The 19,750-nt window shown below is 67.8% G+C and overlaps 1 protein-coding gene across 1 annotated transcript in view; it reads right to left on the bottom strand.

The window, feature by feature from the left end:
• Nucleotides 1-15,498, bottom strand: part of ABLIM2 (actin binding LIM protein family member 2) — a gene marked incomplete at both ends in the record, with an annotated part of 55,144 nt that extends 39,646 nt beyond the window's left edge. The window contains 6 exons of the mRNA XM_084233035.1: nt 2,469-2,562; nt 3,107-3,233; nt 4,592-4,707; nt 8,671-8,854; nt 10,243-10,386; nt 15,351-15,498. Of these exons, the coding sequence (XP_084089161.1) occupies nt 2,469-2,562; nt 3,107-3,233; nt 4,592-4,707; nt 8,671-8,854; nt 10,243-10,386; nt 15,351-15,498 (813 nt within the window). The remainder of the gene's footprint in view (nt 1-2,468; nt 2,563-3,106; nt 3,234-4,591; nt 4,708-8,670; nt 8,855-10,242; nt 10,387-15,350) is intronic.
• Between the last annotated feature and the right edge of the window lie 4,252 nt (nt 15,499-19,750).

Here is a 19,750-nt window from a genome sequence, read left to right on the forward strand (position 1 = left end):
TGGGAACACCGGGCTGACCAGGCGCCTCCCCCCAGCGCAAGCCCCGGCTACGGGTGATGCGGACGGAAGGGCCAGGCAGACGGCGACAAGCCCCTGCCGTCCTGCGGCCCCGGGGGCGGTGCCCCTCGAGGGAGGGGGCACGGAGCTGCCCCTGACCAGGCGGGGCAGCCTGCAGACAGGGCCCCTGCCCCCCATGGCCATGACATGGGCACGCAGCCCGCCTGGGACATAGCACGTGCTCTGGAAGGATCCACAGGTGATGGTGGAGGAAGCAAGGCAGGAGGAGAGGGAGGAAGGCGGGAGGGAGGAATTAATCAGTGACGGCAGAGGGACCCCGGCTTCTGGTTGCCGTGGAGACCAACAAGCTGCACCAGGCAAGTGGGCTCAGACAAGGCCCGCAGGGTTAATGGGGGCGAGGCTGAGCCAGATGCACCCTGTTCACCCCCCAGCACCCCCACCTGCGCCGGGGAAGCCTCCCAGCTCATACCTGCCAGGACAAAACAGGGGGCGGGTGGGGCTGGGGCTGAGGACTGAGCCAGGAGGCCTCACACCATCCCCCTGCCCTGCCCTGCAGCGCAACCGCCCAGACCCCAGGCCGCCCCCAGGCCCAGGCCTGCCCCAGCCCCGCCCGCCACGGCCCCTCAGTCCGGTGGCCCCAGAGGCTCCTCCAGCGCCGCAGGCCCCCGCAGAGGCACGCCTGCAGGGTGGGAGGCACGAGCTGGTACTCAGAGCAGCCCAGCGAGGGGAGGGACCTGCGGGAGGCCGTTCCCGGCTCCGAGGCACAGGCCGCCTCGCTGGCGCGGCGGGAGGCAAGTCCTGGGTGCCCACAGGCATCTCAGGCGGCAAGCGGGGTGACAAGCGGCTGGGGGTCCCGCAGCTGCTGACCAGACCCCCACCCCACTGAGGTTCCGGCCCCAGGCGGCGCAGCCCTCGCCCGCCTCCGCGCGGCCCAGCGGCACCGCCTACCTGCTCGGCTGTGGGAGTCCAGGGAGCGCGGCCACGCGAGGGCGGCAGCAGGGCCAGAGGCCGGACAGCTCCCCCGCTGCCCGGAGCCCCCCGCCACCGCTGCAGGGCGCCGGTGCTCTGGGCCCAGCCCCGGCGCGCCCCACGCAGCTCCCCCAGCACGAGCCCGCGGTCCCCGCCCGCCCGCCGCCCGCGGCAGCCACCTCGCAGGAGGAGGCTGAGGAAGCTCAGGCGGTGCGGAGCCGCGCTCAGCCAGCCAGGAGCTCGGCAGAGGAAAAACAAAAGCATCAATCTTCCCGGGAGGCCTCTGCTCGCTGCAGCCAGCTCAGCCCGCGGGGTCCCCGCGCTCCCGCCCTCCAGGCCGGTCCTGATAAACCGGAGTAGCGGGTGGGGGCCCTCACGGCACCACCCCGGCACTGGCCCTGCAGAGGGTCACCCTTGCCTTCCGGGAGGCCCGCCCCGCCAGTGGCCAGGGCCAGCACTCAGCTGGGTCCCCTCACAGATTCACTGAGGAGGTGACGGGACGTGGTCCCACCCCAGGGTGCAGGGGGTCCCACAGGTGTCAGGAGGCAGACAGGCCAGGGGCAACATGGGGAGCAACATCGGCTTGGTCTCCCTGAGCCCGAGGGCACCCTCGGTACCCATGCCCCTGGGTGTCCCATCACAGGCAATGGTGAAAATCAGCCTCGGTGCTCTGCGGGAGCTGCTGCTCCGTGGCCCCCCGCCCTGCTTGGGTGCAGCTGCTGGCCCAGCCTGGCCCCCCTGTGGGCAGGCCCAGCCTCGAGCAGGGCGCCTGGTCGCCCAGAGGGGCTGCGGGGCGGGGGAGCCCTCAGGGGACATTCCCAGGACACCGTGCCCCTGGGTGCTGGCCGCCAGGTTTCCCAACCGGGAGTGAGGGTGATGGTGGCAGGCAGCTAGGCAGCGCCGACGTCTGGAGGGGGCGTGAACACCCCCAGGGTTCCAGTGACCCCCCCAGGGAATACCCCTTCCTACCCCGACCTCCCACGGACCTGTGCCAGCCAGAGAGCCACCATCTGCCCCAGCACAGAGCCGGGGCGGGCCTAGGCCCCTGAAATGGGTGAGTGGGGTTTGGTTTGTCTTCCCCTGCCCCCCGGGGGTGCGCGGACAGTGTGAGGTGCAGGTGACTTCCACCAAGGGCCCCGCCGTGAGGCCGGCTGATCGAGACACAGCAGCCGAAGTCCCCGCCCAGGTGCTGCCCGTGGCCTCTCCCGGCCCCCCGGGGCCAGTCCTGCTGCCGCTCCCTGGAGAGACCCTGGGCCCCTGGCCCCTCCGAGAGGAAAGGGAGACTCAGCTCCCCGAGCCCCCCAGCTCTCCCACCACGTCCAGCTCACAGGGCAGAGTGCGCCACGGGCAGGCTTCCCGGGGGAGGGGGCGCTCAGTGGGCAGCCTAGAGGCCGGAGGGGGCGCAGACACGCAGCACAGGGGGCCGCCTGGCGGGGCCGGGACCGCGGCAGGACCGAGCAGGTGCCCAGGGCCGCCCTCACCTCCAGCACGTGCCCGGTGATGTACTTCTGACAGCCTTCACAGCGGATCCCGAACTCCGTGTGGTAGTCGGCCTCGCAGTAGGGCAGCCCGTCCCTGCGGGGACAGGGGGTCAGGGCTGGGCTCCCCGGGACTCCCACAGAGGGCCCCCTCGCGGGGGTCGCCCCTTCTTCTGGCCCCAGGTAGCAACGCGACCGAGGGGCAGGTTTTCTGGGCCCGAGAAGCAGGGTCTCTCTATCCCATAGCAGGGAGGCCGGGGCTACGAGGGCCGCTGGCCCAGGGGCCCCACAGCTGGGAGGGGAAGCCGGGTCTGGGCCTATTTCACCTTCTCATCTCATTGCCCTCTCCGGGGGGACCCCAGCACCGAGGGACGGGGGGCCTAGAAGGAAGGAGGTGCAACAAAGGCGCTCCTGGTTCCCGAGCCAGCATCCTGTGGAGCCCCTGAGCACCTGAGGGTGGGGCATGGCAGGACCCAAGGGTGCAAGAGCGTAGGGTGCCCAGTGGGCAGGGCACAGGCACAGGGGCGCCCGGAGGGCGGGAGGCAGGGGTGCCCCATCCCAGGGGCGGGGCGCAGGAGGAGGGGGTAGGGGTGCCCGGAGGGCGGGGGGCAGGGGTGCCGGCCGCTGCAGACGCCGCTCACTTGCTGATGTACTCTGCGTTCAGCTGCTTCCCGCAGGTCTTGCACTTAAAACAGCCCAAGTGCCAGTGTTTGTCCAGAGCCACCAGGGACTGGCCGTTTTTGATCTCCGAGCCGCAGCCGCCGCAGCCTGGGAGGAAGGCGGGAACACAGCGGGGTCAGGCAAGGGACCGAGGGGCGGGCCCGGGGCGGTTGGCCGCGGGGGCTGGAGGGGCCGGCTGCACGACGGTCAGCGGGAGCAGGAGGAAAACAAGTTAGGAGTTCGTTGCTGCCTGCTGCATGCGGGCTGGTCAAGCGGGGACCCTGGAATGCAGTGGCCAGAGGCCTCCCCTCCCGAGGACAGGAAGAGGGCGCTGGGTGGGGGCTGCTGCCCCAGGCCACGCAGAGGTGACAGGTAGGAAGCTGCTGTGACCCCCCAGGGGAAAAGCCTTGCATTCCAGAGCTTGGAGCCCGTGTCCTCCCCAGCCTCCTGCCTGATGATCTCCCAGTAACCCCCACCCCAGGAGCCCTCCAGCCCCGCCTGCAGCCCCAGGGGGTCAGTGCTGTCCAAGCTGTGGTCCCAGTGGGGTGTCTGCTCCAACCCCCTCCCCGCACCCTTTGGGCCGCCTCAGCCAGGAAGTCCCGGGGCTCCCAGGTGCTTCGTGCTCAGGCCTCGGGGTTCCAACCCAGTTGCCCCCTGACCCTCTGGCCGCGGCCCTGGGTGTCCCCCACTAGGCTCGTGTGCTGCAGCACCAGGCTGGAGAGGCCAGGGGCCCTCAGGGCAGGGACAGGCCACAAGACCTGCCCGGGGTGTGTGAGTGTGTGTGAGCGAGCGTGAGTGTGAGTGTGGGCAGGAGGCGCAGGGCCCACAGACGCTGTGCCCAGCCCGGCTTCTCTTCTCCGCAGCGGCCGGAGCTGTTTTCAAGAATGAAAAACATGAACACCCACAGGCTGTTGGTCAGATTCTTCCTTTCCTAAATTAGCACCCTGCTCACACTCATCCGCAGGCCTGGGCGACAGCAGAAGGACAGACTCCCACTCCCGGCTGGGGCCGAGGGGACAGGAGGGACGTTGATTTTCGCCTCCGGGCCCCTGGGGGCCAGCACAGGCCAGAGGCCCAGGAAGCGCTTGGTGAATGAATGAGTGAGTGAGTGAGCATGTGAGTGACTGAGTGAGTGAATGCACAGACGGAGGACTCTTCACCCCTGCTGCCGTCCCCAGGAAGCCCTGGTGGAGCCCACTTCCCTGGGGGTACCCCTCCACGGTGGGGTAGTGACCACGGGGGCTGAGGGTGTGGGGGGAGGACCTGGAGGAGGCGGGGGCTTCCCAGAGGCAGGGTGCAGGCAGAGGGGGGCACAGCCTGCGCCAGGGCTCATGGCACGGAGGCCCGGGTTCCTCTTCCCAGGCCCCTGCACTGCGCTTATCCAGTTTCACACTGTGGCAGTTTTTGCTTGGGCCCCACCCGGGCATGGCAGGACCACCCTGCCAGGCCACTCGGCACCCACTTACTCCAGAGGCCCTGGGCCGGGTGGGTGCCGCTGCCCACCGCCGTGGGCAGGGAGCACTTCTGGCACATGCATTCCTTCCCGTTGAAGGTCACTCGGTCCCCGGGCGGAAAGGGCAACCTGCAAGGAGAGAAGTGTCACCGGCCAGGCCAGACGCTTCGGCGTCTGCCCTGGGGAGGGAAGCCCATCCCGGTCACAGTCCCCAGGCAGAGCCGTCTCGGGCCTGGTCAGGACACCGGCCCTCACCAGCCGCCCACACTGCCCACTGCCTCCTCTGGCCACCCAGGATGCATCTGAGCCGCCATCACGGCAACGCCTGCTGCTCTGAAAGCCCGCTAGGCAGGCGCGGACGGGCCCCAGACTCCCCCTAGGGCCCCCGCGTGCTTGTCAAGGTGGTGGTTTGCTTCGTGTTTGCTTCGTGTTTCCCTCGTGGGCGAGAAAACCAAAGTCCAGAGAGCAGAGTCAGCTTCCCTAGGGCCACACAGAGCCGTGTGCAGAAGCTCGGTCAGACCAAGACCAGCCGGCAGGGGAGCTCCAAGAGTCCCGCAGGGCTGTGGGAGGCGGCGAGCCCGGGTCAGGTCCCTGCCCGGCAGCCTGGAGCGAGGTGGGTGAGCAGTAGAGGGGCCACCCCTGGCCTGTCCCCAAGGGGCGAGGGCCGGGCCCCTGCAGACAGGGGCTGAGAGATGACCAGAGGGGGCTGCCCATGTCCACCTGACACCCGCCAGCACTGGGTCACCTCCCCAGCCCAGCTGGCCAGGGGGCCTGTGCCCTTCCCCGGGGCCCGCACTTGCGCAGCTCTGACTGACCCGGAGCCTCCAGCTTCTGCTGCACCCGCCTCGTCGTCCAAGGGCCGCGCTGGGCCTGCTGCCCTCACCCCCACTGTCTGGAAGCCCAGTGGGGACAGGGAACAGAGCAGGGCCTCTCCCTCGCAGGCGTGATCTGAGCGAATATCGGCCCGCAGCCCCCTGAGCACTTGCTTCATAAACTAGCACCTGCTGCAGGGTTGCTATCCACCCACCCAGCTACCCACCCGTCCACCCGTCACCCACACGCCCACCCACACGACATCCACCGACCTATCCATCACCCATCCGTCGCCCACCACCATCCCCCATCCCCCTACCCACCCTGTCCATCCACCGTCCAGCCAGCCTCCATCTACACATGCATTCTACCCCCACCCCCCACCCAGCAGGCGTCCCTCCCTTGGACACACAGGTGGACAGCTCTGGCAGGCTGCCCGGGACCAGGAGAGCTGAAGAGGCGGCAGCTGTCGTGTTAGGAATTCAACTTCAGTGAGGTATATTTGACAAATGTGCACACGCGCGTGAGCAACACCACGGCTGTGGGAGGGGCACTCCACCCATTGCAAGAAGCCCCCGTGAGCGTCTGCATGCACCCCACACCCGTCCTGGCTGGCACGAGGGCCTCACTGGCCACGCGCACAGTGGGTCTTTCCTGCTCCCGCTACCTGGAGCGTGCGCTAGTGGGGAGAGCGGCCACTCCGTGCCACCCCGCGGGGGGCATGGGGCCTGCCGGTCTGGGCTGCCAGGAGCAGCTGTGGACGCACTGTGGGCGCGCACTCCATTCCTCGGGGGAGCAGCAACGAGTGGAATTACAGGGCCACGCGCTGACTGTATATTTAATTCGATGAGAAGCTGCCAGACTGGTTTCCATAGAGATGGGGCGACTTGGCCTCCCAGGCAGAGCAGCAGCGCCTCCCGCTTACCACTCTCCACGCACAGCCCGTGGCGGGCGCCGTCGCAGGTGAGTCGGTCTGGTGCGTGGAGACGCGCTTCCTCGGGGTTCGGCTGCCGTCCCTGGGGTGCTCACGTGGGTGCTTTGCGGGCACCCGGTAAGCCCTTTCGCCTATTTTTAACAGGCCTCGTACTGAGCTGAGAAGGCCTTCGGATGCTTCGGGGACCGGTCCCGCGGCAGACACTTGTCCCAGCTCAGAGCTTGCCCTTGCGCTTTCTTAGCGTCTTTTGGCATCATTCTCGTCAGTTCGCCAGCTGTCAGTTATGACCGCGCAGGACTGCCCTGCTCGCCGTGAGCTCGCAGCCGTTGTGTCTGCAAGTTTTCTTTTTCTTGGATTTTTTTGCGGGTGACATTATTTTGTCTATTGACATTATTTTAACCACACACACGTCTAACGGTCACGTGTCCACGCGCACATGCGCAGGGCCTTTTTCTATTCAGAGTTCTCCAACCATCTGCACAACCCAGCTGAGGTCACCTTCATCACCCCAGAAAGAAACACACGCCCTTGCAATCTTGCCTTCGTGTTTGAGACCCCGGGGCTGGTCTGACATGGTCTGACGGACTCTCTGGTTCCGCCTTCCAAGACGCTGCTCTGCGGTCCCCTGGCGCGGCTTGGGACGAGAGGACAAGGCACCCTTCTGTCCGGCAGACACGCTCGGTTTTGTTCTCTTGCTGCCTTGAAGACTGTCTTCTTATTTCTGTTTTCAGAAACGGCTCAGGACGGGATAGGGAGGGAGTCGTATTTATTCGGCTCAAGTTTCACTGAAATTTCTGGATCCAGTGATTTACAGTTTTCATCCAGTTTAGAAAGTTTTCAGCCATTACTTCTTCAAATGTGCTCAGTCTTCTCCCAGACCTCTGGTCTCCCCTCCCCGGCGAGACAGACAGACAGATCTATGTCCAGAGATCACAAGGACGGTTTTCAGTCTTTTCCCCTCTTTGCTCCCGACGGGAGAGTTCCTACCGGGAGTCTTGGAGCTCGCTGGCCTTTTCCCAGGTTGCACCTAACTCACTGCTAGTTCCTTTCGGGAAAGTCCTCATTTTAGAACATGTAGTTTTCTGGAAATTCCACCTGGTCTCTGTCCATAGGGCCCTAGGCACAGTCAGGCTCCCCAGGGCCAGCACACTGGGGACCTCGCCTCGCCCCACCACGCCCACGTGCCAGCTACGCCAGCTGGGGCTCCGCTTCGTCTCAGGCCTGGCTCCCCTGCGGCCCACGCTGTAGGTCGGATGCGGACAGGGCTCCCTCCCTGCGGTGGGCAGGGGCCTGGGTCTCCCTCGGGGGCCGGCGTTGCCATGGGGCCAGCTCCGTGTGCACCTGTGCAGTCTCAAGCTGCGCCCTGCACTCTGCCAGGGCTGGTGCCCGCAGCGTGGCTCTAGGGCCGTCGCCATCCTCTCACAAGGAGGGCCAGCCCTGGGTGCTCAGCGAGACTCTGTCCTGGGGTCAGAGCATGGCAGTCCCTCGGCCCCGGGGACTGCCTGCTTAGCCAGGCTGCTCGGCCCTGCCTTGCCGAGTGACCCTCCACGTCCCAATGGCCTCAGGCCTGGGCAGGCTCGAGGGCCGCAGGCACACTCCCCGCACAGCTCTCCCAGCTGGGGCCTGCCTCTGGACTGACTCCCAGCGCAGCGCCTGTGCCCACCCGCTGCTCCCACCGGCACGGCTCCAGGGCGGGCTCCAGCAGGAGCTGGGCCCCAGGCCCCCTCCCTCTGCCTCCCTTCTTGGGCCCGAGCTGCCTGGGCTCCCAGAGTGACAGCAATTGTCAGGTCAGTCCTGCCCAGTGTCCGGCTGCTTGCTGGGGTGGGGAGTCCAGTCCAGCTGGCCCAGCACAGCAGAGCCGCCTGCTATTATTTTTAAAACAGCGACAACCCCGAGGAGGTGGTCCAGGCCGTGACCACACAGCCTCGCTGCTGGGCACCGCGCTCGGAAACCCGACACTCGGCCCACAATGGCTGCCAAGACACCCGCAGTGGACGCTGGGGCTTGCGCTCCCTGGCACCCTCCTCTCTCACGCCCCTGCCCAAGCCCTTCTGTCCAGGGCACACGCCGTAACTAGGTCCACGGCCCAGGGATCAACCCCGAAGTCTCCCCTGACTGAGCCCGGCAACACCCCCCAGGAGCCACGCGGGCCGAGTGTCCGCTGCTTCCCAGGAGCCTGCCCTATGCCGGGAAGGGGCCTCCGTGCTGTGCCAAGGCAGGGGCTGGGCGAAGCTGTGCCTGAGCCGGGCTGCCCTGGTCTCGCCTCCCCAGCTGGGCCCAGCGGCCCCTCCTGTCCGGCAGGGCAGGGCGCGCGGGCAGGAGGGGCAGGCGGGGGCGGCGCTCACCTGCACACGGCGCACACGAAGCAGTCTGGGTGGTAGGTCTTGCCGAGGGCCGACACCACCTCGCCTTCGATGAACTGGTCGCAGCTGAAGCAGCGGGTCCCGTACAGCCTCTGGTAGTCCAGTGTGCAGATGTACTCGCCCTGGCGCACGAAGAAGCCGCCCTCGGCCAGGTCACAGCCGCATGCTGCGGGAGAAGTGCCGTGCGTGGGAGACGCCTCCCAGCAGCCCCGCCGCCGGACCACCCGCTGCCTCGCCGCTGTGCAAACTGGGGGCACCTGAGCCCCCGGGGGGAGGCCGGGCCCAGCCCCAATGCTGGACTTCCTCGGGGCTGAGGGGCCGGCCAGACTCCCCTGCCTGCTTGACCCCGGCAAGGACAAAGCACGCTGGCTCACGAGCCCCCGCCCCCAGGGCACTGTGGCCACAACAGGCCAGGCCAAAGGTGGCTGAACCGCAACACCTGCTATGCCCCCACTGTCCTGGGAGGGCCATCGCGGGGGCGGGGGGCAGAGGAGCCCCTCCCCAGGGAGGAGGAGGCCAAACCCTGCGGGGACCAGGGCTGGGGACGCTGGGACAGAACCTTGAGTCCCTGAGCCCTCAGCACCCCTCCTGCCTGGGAGCTGTGCTGCAGAGGGCGGGCAAAGGGTCACCTGTGTGCTCCCCCCGTTGTATCCCCTGCAGCCTCCGGGGAGCGGGGCTCTTCGAGGTTGGGGAGCAGCCAAGCTGCAGGTGGGGTGCACTCTCCCCACCTCCCTCCCCCTCTCCTGCTCCTCTCCCCTGGCTCCCGCACAAGCCCCCGGGCTGCTGCCAGGTCCAGAAGCCTGCCCCTCCCCAGGTCCCCCCCACCCTTGCCGTGGCCTGTCCGCCTGACCCGGGGGCCTGTTCCCTGCAGGGCCGCAGGACAGCGCTGGAAAGGCGGGTCCTGAGTGCGGAGCTGGTCCAGGAGACCAGGGGGTTTTTCTGGCCACAGGCGGGTTTGAAGACCTGGGGCAGCTCCTCCCCACCCTCCCTCCCTCTTCTCTCCTCCCCAGCTCCCCCTCCTCTGCCCTTGCCCTCTCTCCTCCAAGATATTCTGGCTTCCACCTGCCGGCAGCTGCGTGGATCACTTTGGGCCAGACACACCCCCACCCTGTGCCTCGGTTTCCCCGAGTGGAGGGACGACGGGGTGGGCTGGGAGACCGGAGCCCCCGGGGGGGGGGGGCAGGCGGTGCCCTGACTGCCCTCTGCCCCGCCCCCTGCTCCACCCAGTCTGCGCTGCTGACACGGAGCCCAGCGCAGGGCGAGGCAGGCTCGCTCAGGCATCGCCGAGCTTAGCCTGGTGCCCACGTGCTCGTGTGCAGCCAGAGACCAGGGCCTTCTCCCTGGGCGTCCTGTGCCGGCCACGCTGGGCACCCACGAGGCATCTACGCTGGTCCCTGGGCCTGAAACCTGACGCTGGGAGCAGCGGACACTGGCAGGACCCGGCAGCACCCCAACCCCCCACTGGGCAGGCCCCGGTGGCCCCGGGAGCCCCCGCGCAGGGAGACGGACTCTGGTTCCCAAGCCCCGGCCCAGGGCCGACCCCGCCGAGCTCACCTTTGCAGACGAAGCACTTGAGGTGGAAGTACTTGCTCTGCACCCGCAGCACCTCGCCCCTGCACGGCTTCCCGCAGGTGTTGCACAGGATGGCCGAGCTGGGCGGCTTCTCCAGCGCGCCGAGCGCAGCCTGCCGCTCCGACACTGCGGGGAGGGGGCGTTAGCGGGCAGGGGCCAGGTGGGAGCATCGCAGCCAGGAGGGTGCCCCGCGCCCCCACCCCGCGCCCCCAGGGCCAGTGGTGGTCAGGAGGTGAGAGGCGATGGTCGCTGAGGGCCCAGGCACCACCCACAGCAGCCGGCGGTGTCTGGTGTCCGGGAGATGACCCTGGCCTGGGTGGGCGGACGCGCTGAGGTGGGCAGAGGGGTGGGGAGCTTCCTGGAGAAGAGGGGACTCGGGGGGTGGGGGCCTGGGCACTGGCTAACTAGAAGAGGCGCCTGGGTGTGGGGGCATCTGGCTCCCTCTGGCCAGTGCGGACGCCGCTGGGCCCCCTCCTGGAGGGCTGGGCTCCGGCCCGCAGCCTCTGTGCCACGGCCCGCCAGCCTCCTTGGGCGCCCAAAGTCCCTGACGCCCCTGAGAGCCTGCACTGACCCGAGGCCGGAGCTGCGCGGCGACCCGTCCCGGGTGCTTGGGGGCAGTGCCGCCCCGGGTTACCTGCAGCAGCAGCAGCTTCCACCCCCCACGTCCTGTCCCCACAGACTCTGCAGAAGCCGCTTTCTCTGTTACTTAACAGAACTGGGGGGGAGGCAGAAGGCGAGGCCTTCCGGGCTGCAAGCTGAGACCCCCTGTGAGGGAGGCGTGGGATCCTGGCCGGACCCCAGCACGCCAGCCATGCCTCACCGCAGCCCCGCTCAGCCGGGGCTGACTGCCGAGTCACCCCACCCGTGGCCAAGGCCGGGCCAAGACTGCGGGGCTGGAAGCTGCGGTCCCCCCAGAGGACAGGACGCGGCGTCTCCGTGACTCCACGGCTGGTTTGTCCTGCCGGACGCTGGCTCCAGGCCAGGATGTGGGCCACCAGACACGCGGGGCAGGGCTGTCAGAGTCCTGGGGGTGTGGGCGCTGGGTCGGGGGCCCGCTGCAGCCCCAGCCTCGCCTCTTGTGGAGCTGTGAGCTCAGGCAAGGCCCTAGGACCCCAGGCTCTGTCCTTCCATCTGCCAGGTCACCAGCCCCGGGGGAGGGGGCAGGACAAGGCTTAGCCAGCTCCCGGGACCAGCCGCAGTGAGTGCCCAAGGAACCGTTGCTACAGTCACCTTCCTGGGTCTGGGAAAGACATTTAATGGGGGGGGGGGAGCTGCTTTAAGACCAGGTTTGTGGGGAGCCCCTCAAAGCCTCCCGGCTGTGGGGTCAGGGCGGTGGCGCTGCCCTCTGTTGGCAGGAAGTGGACACGGCGTGGTGGGGAAGGACCTGTGCAGGTGCGCCTCCACCCTGGTCACTCTGGATCTCTGACCTCCAGGGACTCAGGCCTCGCGGGTCCTGCAGCTGCCCAGTTCCACACTGCCCGCTGCCGACCCCGAGACAGGCTGACTGAGCGGGACTGGAGACGCCGGGGCGTGGCGGAGGCCAGGGCAGCAGGGAGAGGCCCAGCCCCAGCACCTGCGCTGGACACGGACCCCTTTCCCAGCGGCCTTGTTAGCAGTGGGCCCTGTTTGCTTCTGAAAACTGTCACCCCAGAATCCTTAGCCACAAGTCGACCAAGCCACCAGGGCGGCGCTGCCTGGACACGCAGGTGACAAGCAGGGAGGGGCTGAGGGTGGCCGCCCGGCCTCCTGCCCTGTCCTAGCCGCTTGAGCCCCTACTCCTCCCCCCACGGTCAGCAAGGGCCAGGAGGGCGCCTGGAAGCGTCCACCCCAGTGGTCAGGCTGTCCCCTGCAGGCGTGTGGGCACTGCATGTGGCACCCCCTGTTCTGAGGCCCCAAGGCTTTGTCACCGAGCAGTGTTGGAGGTGGGCACCCCTGGGCCACTGGCCCCCACCGGTCACTGCTGGCTCCCCCAGGCACAGGCCTTTGGCCCAACCCGGGCTGGGGTATGTCCCCACAGGACCGGCTCTGGCCCTGGGGAGCTGTCGCCTGGGGAGGGAGGGAGGGAGGGAGGGAGGGAGGGAGGGAGGGCGAGGGAGATGGGGTGGGGGGAAGCAGGGATGGAGCGCCAGGGGTTCCGGCTCCAGGACGGGGCTCACCTGCCTCTGTGTGGGGCTGAAGCCCCCTCCCCACCCTCAGCTCACTCATCTGTACAGGTCACTTGAGCCCAGAGAGGACACCTCGCAGTGGTCACTGCGTCCTTCCCTCCACCCCTGGCCGGCTCCTTCTCTCTGAGTCTCGCCCTGGAGCTTCTTTGTGGGGCTCAAGAATGTGGCCATGGGCCTCCCCTGGTGGTGCAGGCGGTTGAGCGCAGCGCTGTGAAGCTGCCCGCAGCCTCTGCAGAGCGGGTTCAATCCCCGCTGGCCAGGGAGCTACCCACAGGGCACAGCAGACCTCTCCTGTCTCGCCCGCTGCTCCCCGCAGCAGTGTGTTTCAGTCCGTCTGCCTGTTCTGCTCCCCGCTCTGTCTCTGGGGAATCCTCTCACCCTCCACACCTCTGGCCTGTGCCCCGGTTCTTCTATAAATAAATAAATAAATCTAAAAAAAAAAAAAAGAACGTGGCCAGGACGACTGGCCGTCCACCCCGCGGGACGCGCAGCTTAGGGCCCCGCCTGCCTCTCCCCCAGGCCTCCCGTGAGCGTGGGCCTGAGAAGCGCTGCCGCTGAGCGAGGGCGCCGGGGGCCACACCCCACTGGGCAGACACGCGCTGGAGCGTCCCGTGGCCGCTGCCACAGGAGTGGGGGGGGCAGGGCCGCGCCTCCCGGCACCCGAAATAGACTCTGCCACCCTCGCAGTGCACCTGTTCCCGGCGTCCCGGAAAGGAGATTTGCAAAGGCCCGGCGGAGGCGGCAGGGGTCCGCTCAAGCCCTGCCAGCCACGCGGGGTGCTGGGAGAGCCGGTTGGAACCAGCCCCGGGGCCACCACACAGCCTCATCTTAATTCTGCAAAACCCGTTTCAAACAAGACCACTCTCGAAGGTTGCAGGCGGTCATGAATTTGGGGGGAGCCTACTTAACCCACAACGCAGCCCCAGTGTGCCAGTCGGGAAACTGAGGCTTGGGAGGTTCAGGCGGCTTGGCCTGCCTGGCCTGGTCCCTGGGGGGCCTGGCCCTGAGCAGGAGAGCCACATGGTGAGGGTGCGGTGGGTCAGGCCAGTCCCGTGGGGTGCATGCCGCCTGTGAAGCGCCTCCGGGTGGGCCCAGCCGGCCTCCCACAGCAGGGGCCAGCGTCTCCCAAGGGCTCCGAGAGTTGGAGCGGGGCGGGCAGCGGCGGCCTGGGACCTTCAGAGCTACACTGAAGCCTGACCTCCCGCCCAGCTCCCCGGTGCCCCCACTTCACCCAGGCAACCCCCGGGGCCTCAGGCAACCCTCAGAGCATCACTGCCGGGCCCAGGGGTCCCACAAGTGGGTGCAAGCCTGCAACCCAGAATGATGCCCCCTTGGCTTATAAACAGGACGACCAGCCCACTGTCAGCAGCCACCGTGCCCTGTGCTGGCCGGGGGTGGGGGCTGCTTTGGCCTCGGGCCACGGGGCCGGTTCAAGTCTGGGCTGCATGTCCTGCCAGCCAGGGGAGGGTGCCAGCCCAGCCCGCGGGGCCCGGGGAGCAGGGAGCCGGCCCCTGGCCTGTGCAACGTCGCCCGCCCTTGCCCCCAGGGTCCAGCCCGTCTACTGTGTCAGCCATGACCCCCCTGGGCCTCTCTCGCCTGAGAACAACGTGGCTGCACAGAACTGCCCGGATGATGGGGACAGCCTTCCTTCGCAACACCCAGGATTTCATTCCATCCTCACTGCCCTCTCCACAGGTCTCGGGCGAGCGCCGGTCTGATCTGGGGGTTGTCTTTCGGCCTCCAGCCCGCAGCGGTGGGTTAACAGCAAGACCTGGGAACACGCAGCAGACCTCGCCTCCAAACAGGCACCTGCTCGCTCCCTGTTCAGCTCCACATCTTACGTAACCAGTGCTGCTGGGACCCACTGAACTGATTTCGCGCCCACAAATGGGTCGCCACCCACGGCGCAGAGCCCTAGCCTAGCCTGCCACCCCAGCACCCGCCAGAGTGATAGCTATGACCTCAGAAGAGAGACGTGCGCCCTGTGCCCAGGGCACACTGGGCTGCCCGCTGCCCGGAAGGCACCACCGTGCAGCCCTCGCTGCCCCTGCAGGAGGGGCGGGCCCCCCAGGGCTCAGAAGGGGCTCTGGCCAGAAGGAAAGGGCGTGGGAGGTGGCTTCATGCCCCACTTGCACCCCGAGCCCCCCGCAGAGATCCCCATGCCCTCCCGCCTCCTGGACGCCCCTGCTCCCCGCTGACCTGCCCCTCCCCTGTGCTGCTGGTGGCTGCTCCCCCCATCTCTGTTCACGGGCGGGGCCGGATGGGCGGGGAGTGGACGGCCCCGGGTCTGGCCCCCGTGACAGATGGTGGAGATTCTCAAGGTCACTTTAAAGCAAGGAAAATACCAACAATTTGCCCGTCATAAAAATTCAGGTCTGGTCGGCGCAACAACACCGTCCAGTCCTCTGGCAAGGACTCCTGATGCCCAGCCCTGGCCACCCCTGGGCACCCAGCCCCAGAGCCATCTGCACACTGGACACCTCCACCGGGAAGCCCCCAGGCAAGCTCACCGAGGGAAGAGAATGCCTGGCTCGTGGCCGTCCAACCCACACCCCACACCCCACACCCCACACCCAGCCCCGCCGCGGGCCCTCTGCCACTCACGCTCAGCGCCCAGTGACCCTGGCCCTCGGCCAGTTCCCTGGCCTCCGCCCGCTGCGGGGCTGCACGAGATGGCCGTGAAGGTGCCGGGCCCGGCCTGGACACAGGGCGCCCGCACCCTCCTTCCTGGTCCTGCCTGGACGCGCTTCTCAGGGCCGCGGGGTGAGCGACCACGGCAGCCTCAGCAGCAACGTTGGCACTCAGGGTCCCGGGGCCAGAGTCGAAAGGCAGGCATCAGCAGCCCACGCTCCCCCACACCTCAGGGGACCCCTCCTTCCCGCTCCTGGGGTGCCGGCGTCCCAGGGGACTGCCCCGCGCACACACCTGCGCCTGGGTCTCTCTCATCCTGCTCCAGCATGGCCACACCTTCCCCGCTACACGGCGACAGCCCAACCGAAAACGGGGTCACCTTCGCCGGGACCTCACTGTCTGGGGAACTCGGTTCAATCAGAACGGGGACTTCCCGTTTCATGGAGCCCCCCGGCGCTCTGAGCTGGCACGCCGCCGACACTGCAGGCCGCAGGTCTCCCCTCAGGGGTGCCCAGACCCCACGCCACTGTGCGCCCTCCCTGCCAGGCTGGCCACGGGCCCCCAGCACAGAGTGCCGACTTCGGGGGCCCCCAGGTTGCAGAGCCCAGCCCAGCACCTACCCTCCCCCCCAGCCGGGATCCCCATCCTGTCCCTGCCGCCTGCCTCCACCTGGGCTCAGGAAGCCCCACCCCGCACCCCCGCAGTGCCTACCGGAGGCCCTGCCGTGGGCGTGCGCAGAAGGCAGAAGCACAGAGGCCCCAGGTATCAGCCAGCGTGGCTGGGCGGGAGCCTCCTGGACGCCGGGCCAGGGTGGTCGGCAGGCCCACACCGCGTCAGGAGGCGCCAGAGCCCGGCGCGAGGCCCCTCCCCCTGCAGGCGCCAGGAGCGCAGGATGACCCAACCCAATGGAGTGGGTGCCTGGAGGGGCCACCGTCGTGGGCAGGGAAACAGGGGGTCCGGCCGTGGGGTGCGGGGGAGCCCCGGGAGGATGTCGGCCCTTTCCTGGGACACGAAACTCGGAGACTGAGAAAAGCTTGTGGAGATGGGACCATCCAGCAGAGGGGTCAGCAGGGGTGCAGGACCCAGGGCCAGGAGGAGCCCCGAGGGGGCCTTGGCAGCCCCCAGAGCAGGACCAGCAGGGAAACCGAGGGAGAGCTGAGGCGCCCGAGTCTGGTGTCCAGCTCAGAGACCCCTCCTCGGCCCGTCCACCCCAGCCCCATCAGGGAGGCCCTCCCGTCCACAGTCCTGGGCGGTTCATCTGCGGACAAAACACAACGCAGGCCCCACACCCATCCGCCTGAATCAACGGGCCCCGCGGAACAGCCCACAGAAAAACAAGCAACGGAGGGAAGAGGAAATCCAGTCACACACGCAGCCCGGAAACGCAGAGAGTGCCCTGGGGCGAGAGGCAGATTAGAGAGGGCGCCCGTGCCAAGCCGGGACCCCTGGTGGGCCGGGCCGGGTAAGGGGCCTGCGGGCCGGGGCTCAGCGCCCCTGGCCTGGCTCCTGGAGAAGAGGGGAGCTCTGTCAGGGGCACGGTCCGGGCTTCGCGGACAAGGCTCCGCACAGGCGCGAGGCCCGGAGGGGACTGAGTGCTGTCAGGGGCGCAGGGAGGCGGCAGAGCAGAGTGTAGCAGCACGCGAAGAGCTGACGCATCCAGGCGGCTGCACAGGGTTCAGCGCGCTGTTTTCTACAACTTTTCTAGATGATTAAAATTTTCAAGACAAAATGTGTGTGTTGGGTGGGGGTGGCGGGGACTGAAGACCCCGGCGACCCCACCGCGAACAGGACCAGCAGGGCCTGGCTCCTCCCCCAAGGCCCGGGGCCCAAACTGCTAGGCGAGGCCCGCTCCCCTGGGCCTCGGCGTCCCGCGCAGGCGCACCCAGGAGCGTGCACGCGCCTTGCTGGCGGCCCTGCAGGAGGCACGGACGGAGCAGCCCCAGCGACCAGGGCTCTGCCACTGGGGGGGGAGGCCCCTGGCCCAGCTCCTGTGCGGGACGGGAGGCCCCAGCTCCAGATGCTGGGGCCAGCGGGCCCCACCCCCTCGAGGTGCCAGCGCCGCTCCTCTCCCATCTTGGGGCACCCAGCATCAGGCGGTGCCTCGGGAAATGAAGGTTCTATTCCTGGCACAAGCCTCTTTCCAGAACTGAGACGTGAGGCGGCCGAGACCCTCCCCAGGAGCCTGGGGTGCAGTCTCCATGGGCGGGCACTGTGGCCGACAGCGTCCTAATGCTGCCAGGCAGTGGCCCGTTGGGACAGCAGGGCAGGGGGCGGGGCAGTGCGCTCCTCCGGATGCCCAACCTCGCCCAGCTGCAGGGCAGGGCCCAGGGCTCATGGTGCCCTTTAGGTCAGAGGCAGGACGCATGTCCACCCTGACATCTCCACACCAGAGAGCCACCAGACCCAGCACTGTGTGGCCAGGCCTGCAGAGGCCCCTCTGTGCCAGGCTACCCTGGAGTGAAGGGTCAGGGGCTGGACCCAGAGCTTGCAGGGTCAGGATGGGGGGGGGGGGCGTGTGGGTGGGAGGGGCCCAGCCTCCCCACCAGGAGCCTCGCCTGCCCCCCTCCCTCACGGCTCCCCCATCCTGCAACTCAGAGGAGAGGCCCCTCCCTCGGGCCAGCCCTCCCCAGGCAGAGGGTGGCCGGAGGGTTTGGGAGCCAGGGCAGGCAGGGCCAGGGTAGCATCTCCCCTCTGCTGACCCATCCATCACAGGACAGCATGTCCCCTGCACCACCCCCCGCCTCCCCTGCCCCTAGGCCTCGCAGCTCCTGGGCCACAGCTTGAGAGCCTATGGCACCAACAGTCCCCAAGCCTGGCCAGGCCTGGAGGCCTGGGGAGGCTGCTGGAGAGCGTGCTCCCAGGCCCATGCTCACCTCTAGAAGCACACAGGTCTGCATTGGCAGAGCCACATCTCTGCTCCTCTCGCCCCGGTGCTCCCCGAGGCCGCACTCCACAGCTGCTCACATGGCACAGAGCACTTACTGCGGGTGAGGAGCCGAGCCAGGTGCAGAAGACCAGGGGGCCCCGTGGGGGTGGGGAGGGTTGCATGCCTGCGTCTCAGCCAGGGCCGGGGCAGGGGCAGGGCAGCTCTGCAGACGCTTCCTGGGGCACTGCACAAGCTGCCTGGCTTAACTCCTACTAGGTCAGTGTCACCTCCTTCAGGAAGCCTGCCAGGCTTTCCCTCGCACAAGAGGTTGTCCCAGGTGTTGGGCAGCGGATTCTCACTGGGTGTTTTCACCATGTACTGCCTGGGGGAAGAGCCACACCAGGTCCCCCCAGAGCCTGGGTGGTGGACAGATGTGCCCAGGTGAAAAACTTGACTCCCCTGGCCCCACGAGTGCTGGGCTGCTCGTGTTAAGAGATGTGGCCATTCAGCTTCACAAGATCCAGGGTGGGCTTGCCTTTGGAGGGTCTCCAGAGAAGGGGGAGTCCCCTGGGGATCAGTCACCAGGGAGAGGCAGCTCCTCAGAGAGGAAGTGGAGGCGTGGCAGGAGGAGAAGACCCTGGCCTGCCGGCTGTCCCCATCCCTGAATCCAGAGCAAAGCCCGCTGAGGAGTCTGGCTGCCTCTCAGGGTACCCCGAAGAACCACAGGCAAGAAAGCAGGGTATTGAGGGGAGCATGCTCCCAGGGGGCAGAAACGGCCACAAGACCCCAACCTCCAGAATGACGTCCTTTGCAAGGTGCTGGCCTTGGAAGCTGAGGGCAGGTCGTATTTTCAGTAAAAAAGGAATGGTTTCTGCCAAGTCTCCTCCCTCCCACGTGGCCCCCGTGGTCAGATGGTGGATGACCTTGTCCCCTCAGGCCTCACCCCGCCTGGGCAGGGGGCAGGGGCAGGCTTGGAGGGGTGCGTGTGCAGGAGAGTCACGGGGAGCCACGAAACAGGTACCTGCTGAGCTGAGAGGCCGCGCGGCCTCGGCTGGGAGCCGACCCACATTTGGTGCAGATGGTGAGAACAGAGGCCGGTGAGGCCACAGACTCCTGCCAGAGGCCACCGTTGCAAAGCCCACCCCCGGCAGGGAGCACCTGGCCAGGCTCTGCTGCCACTGGCCAGTGTCCCCACCTGGAGGGCGGGCATCACCAGGGGGTGCAGGGGCGACATGAAGACACCGAGTGGCATGAGCTGGCTGGTCCCACCGTGCGCAGGAGAGTGAGCGGGGACACGCGAAACCACGCCCTCATCAGGAGGAGCCCAGGGGAGCTGGGCTCCGGGGAGGCAGCGTGGGGTCAGGCCATCTGGACCCCCCACCGGTGTGTGACCTAGCAGCCACCTTCGTGTCTTGGCCGGGAGCTCCTGTCTGCAAATTGGGGGCACTGATCCCCTCGGGGATTTGTGGTGCTGGAGACGGTGCCTGGACAAACTCTACCACACTCCAGAAACGGCAGGCATTGATTTTTGTTAGACAATCAATCCCTCCCGGAGTGCTGGTCAGTGGCGTGGTGGGGGCAGGGCCCCGAGGTTGCCAGGGCACGCCCTGGGATATATTTAGCGCCCTGCTGGGCCTGCCCGGGCCAGGCAGCCATGGAGGACGCGCCCAACTCCTCGCCAGCACGTGGAATCTGCGCCTGAGCAGAGCTCCCGCTTGTTGATCACTGCAGGCTGAATGACCGCAAGGGCGTGCGTGAACACACACACGCGCACACGCTCTCAATCCCATCTGTGACACACGGGTGCCCCTCCGTGCCGCGCTGCAAG

The sequence above is a fragment of the Talpa europaea genome (genome assembly GCF_964194135.1).
Source record: "Talpa europaea genome assembly, chromosome: 5".
Lineage (NCBI taxonomy): Eukaryota > Metazoa > Chordata > Mammalia > Eulipotyphla > Talpidae > Talpa > Talpa europaea.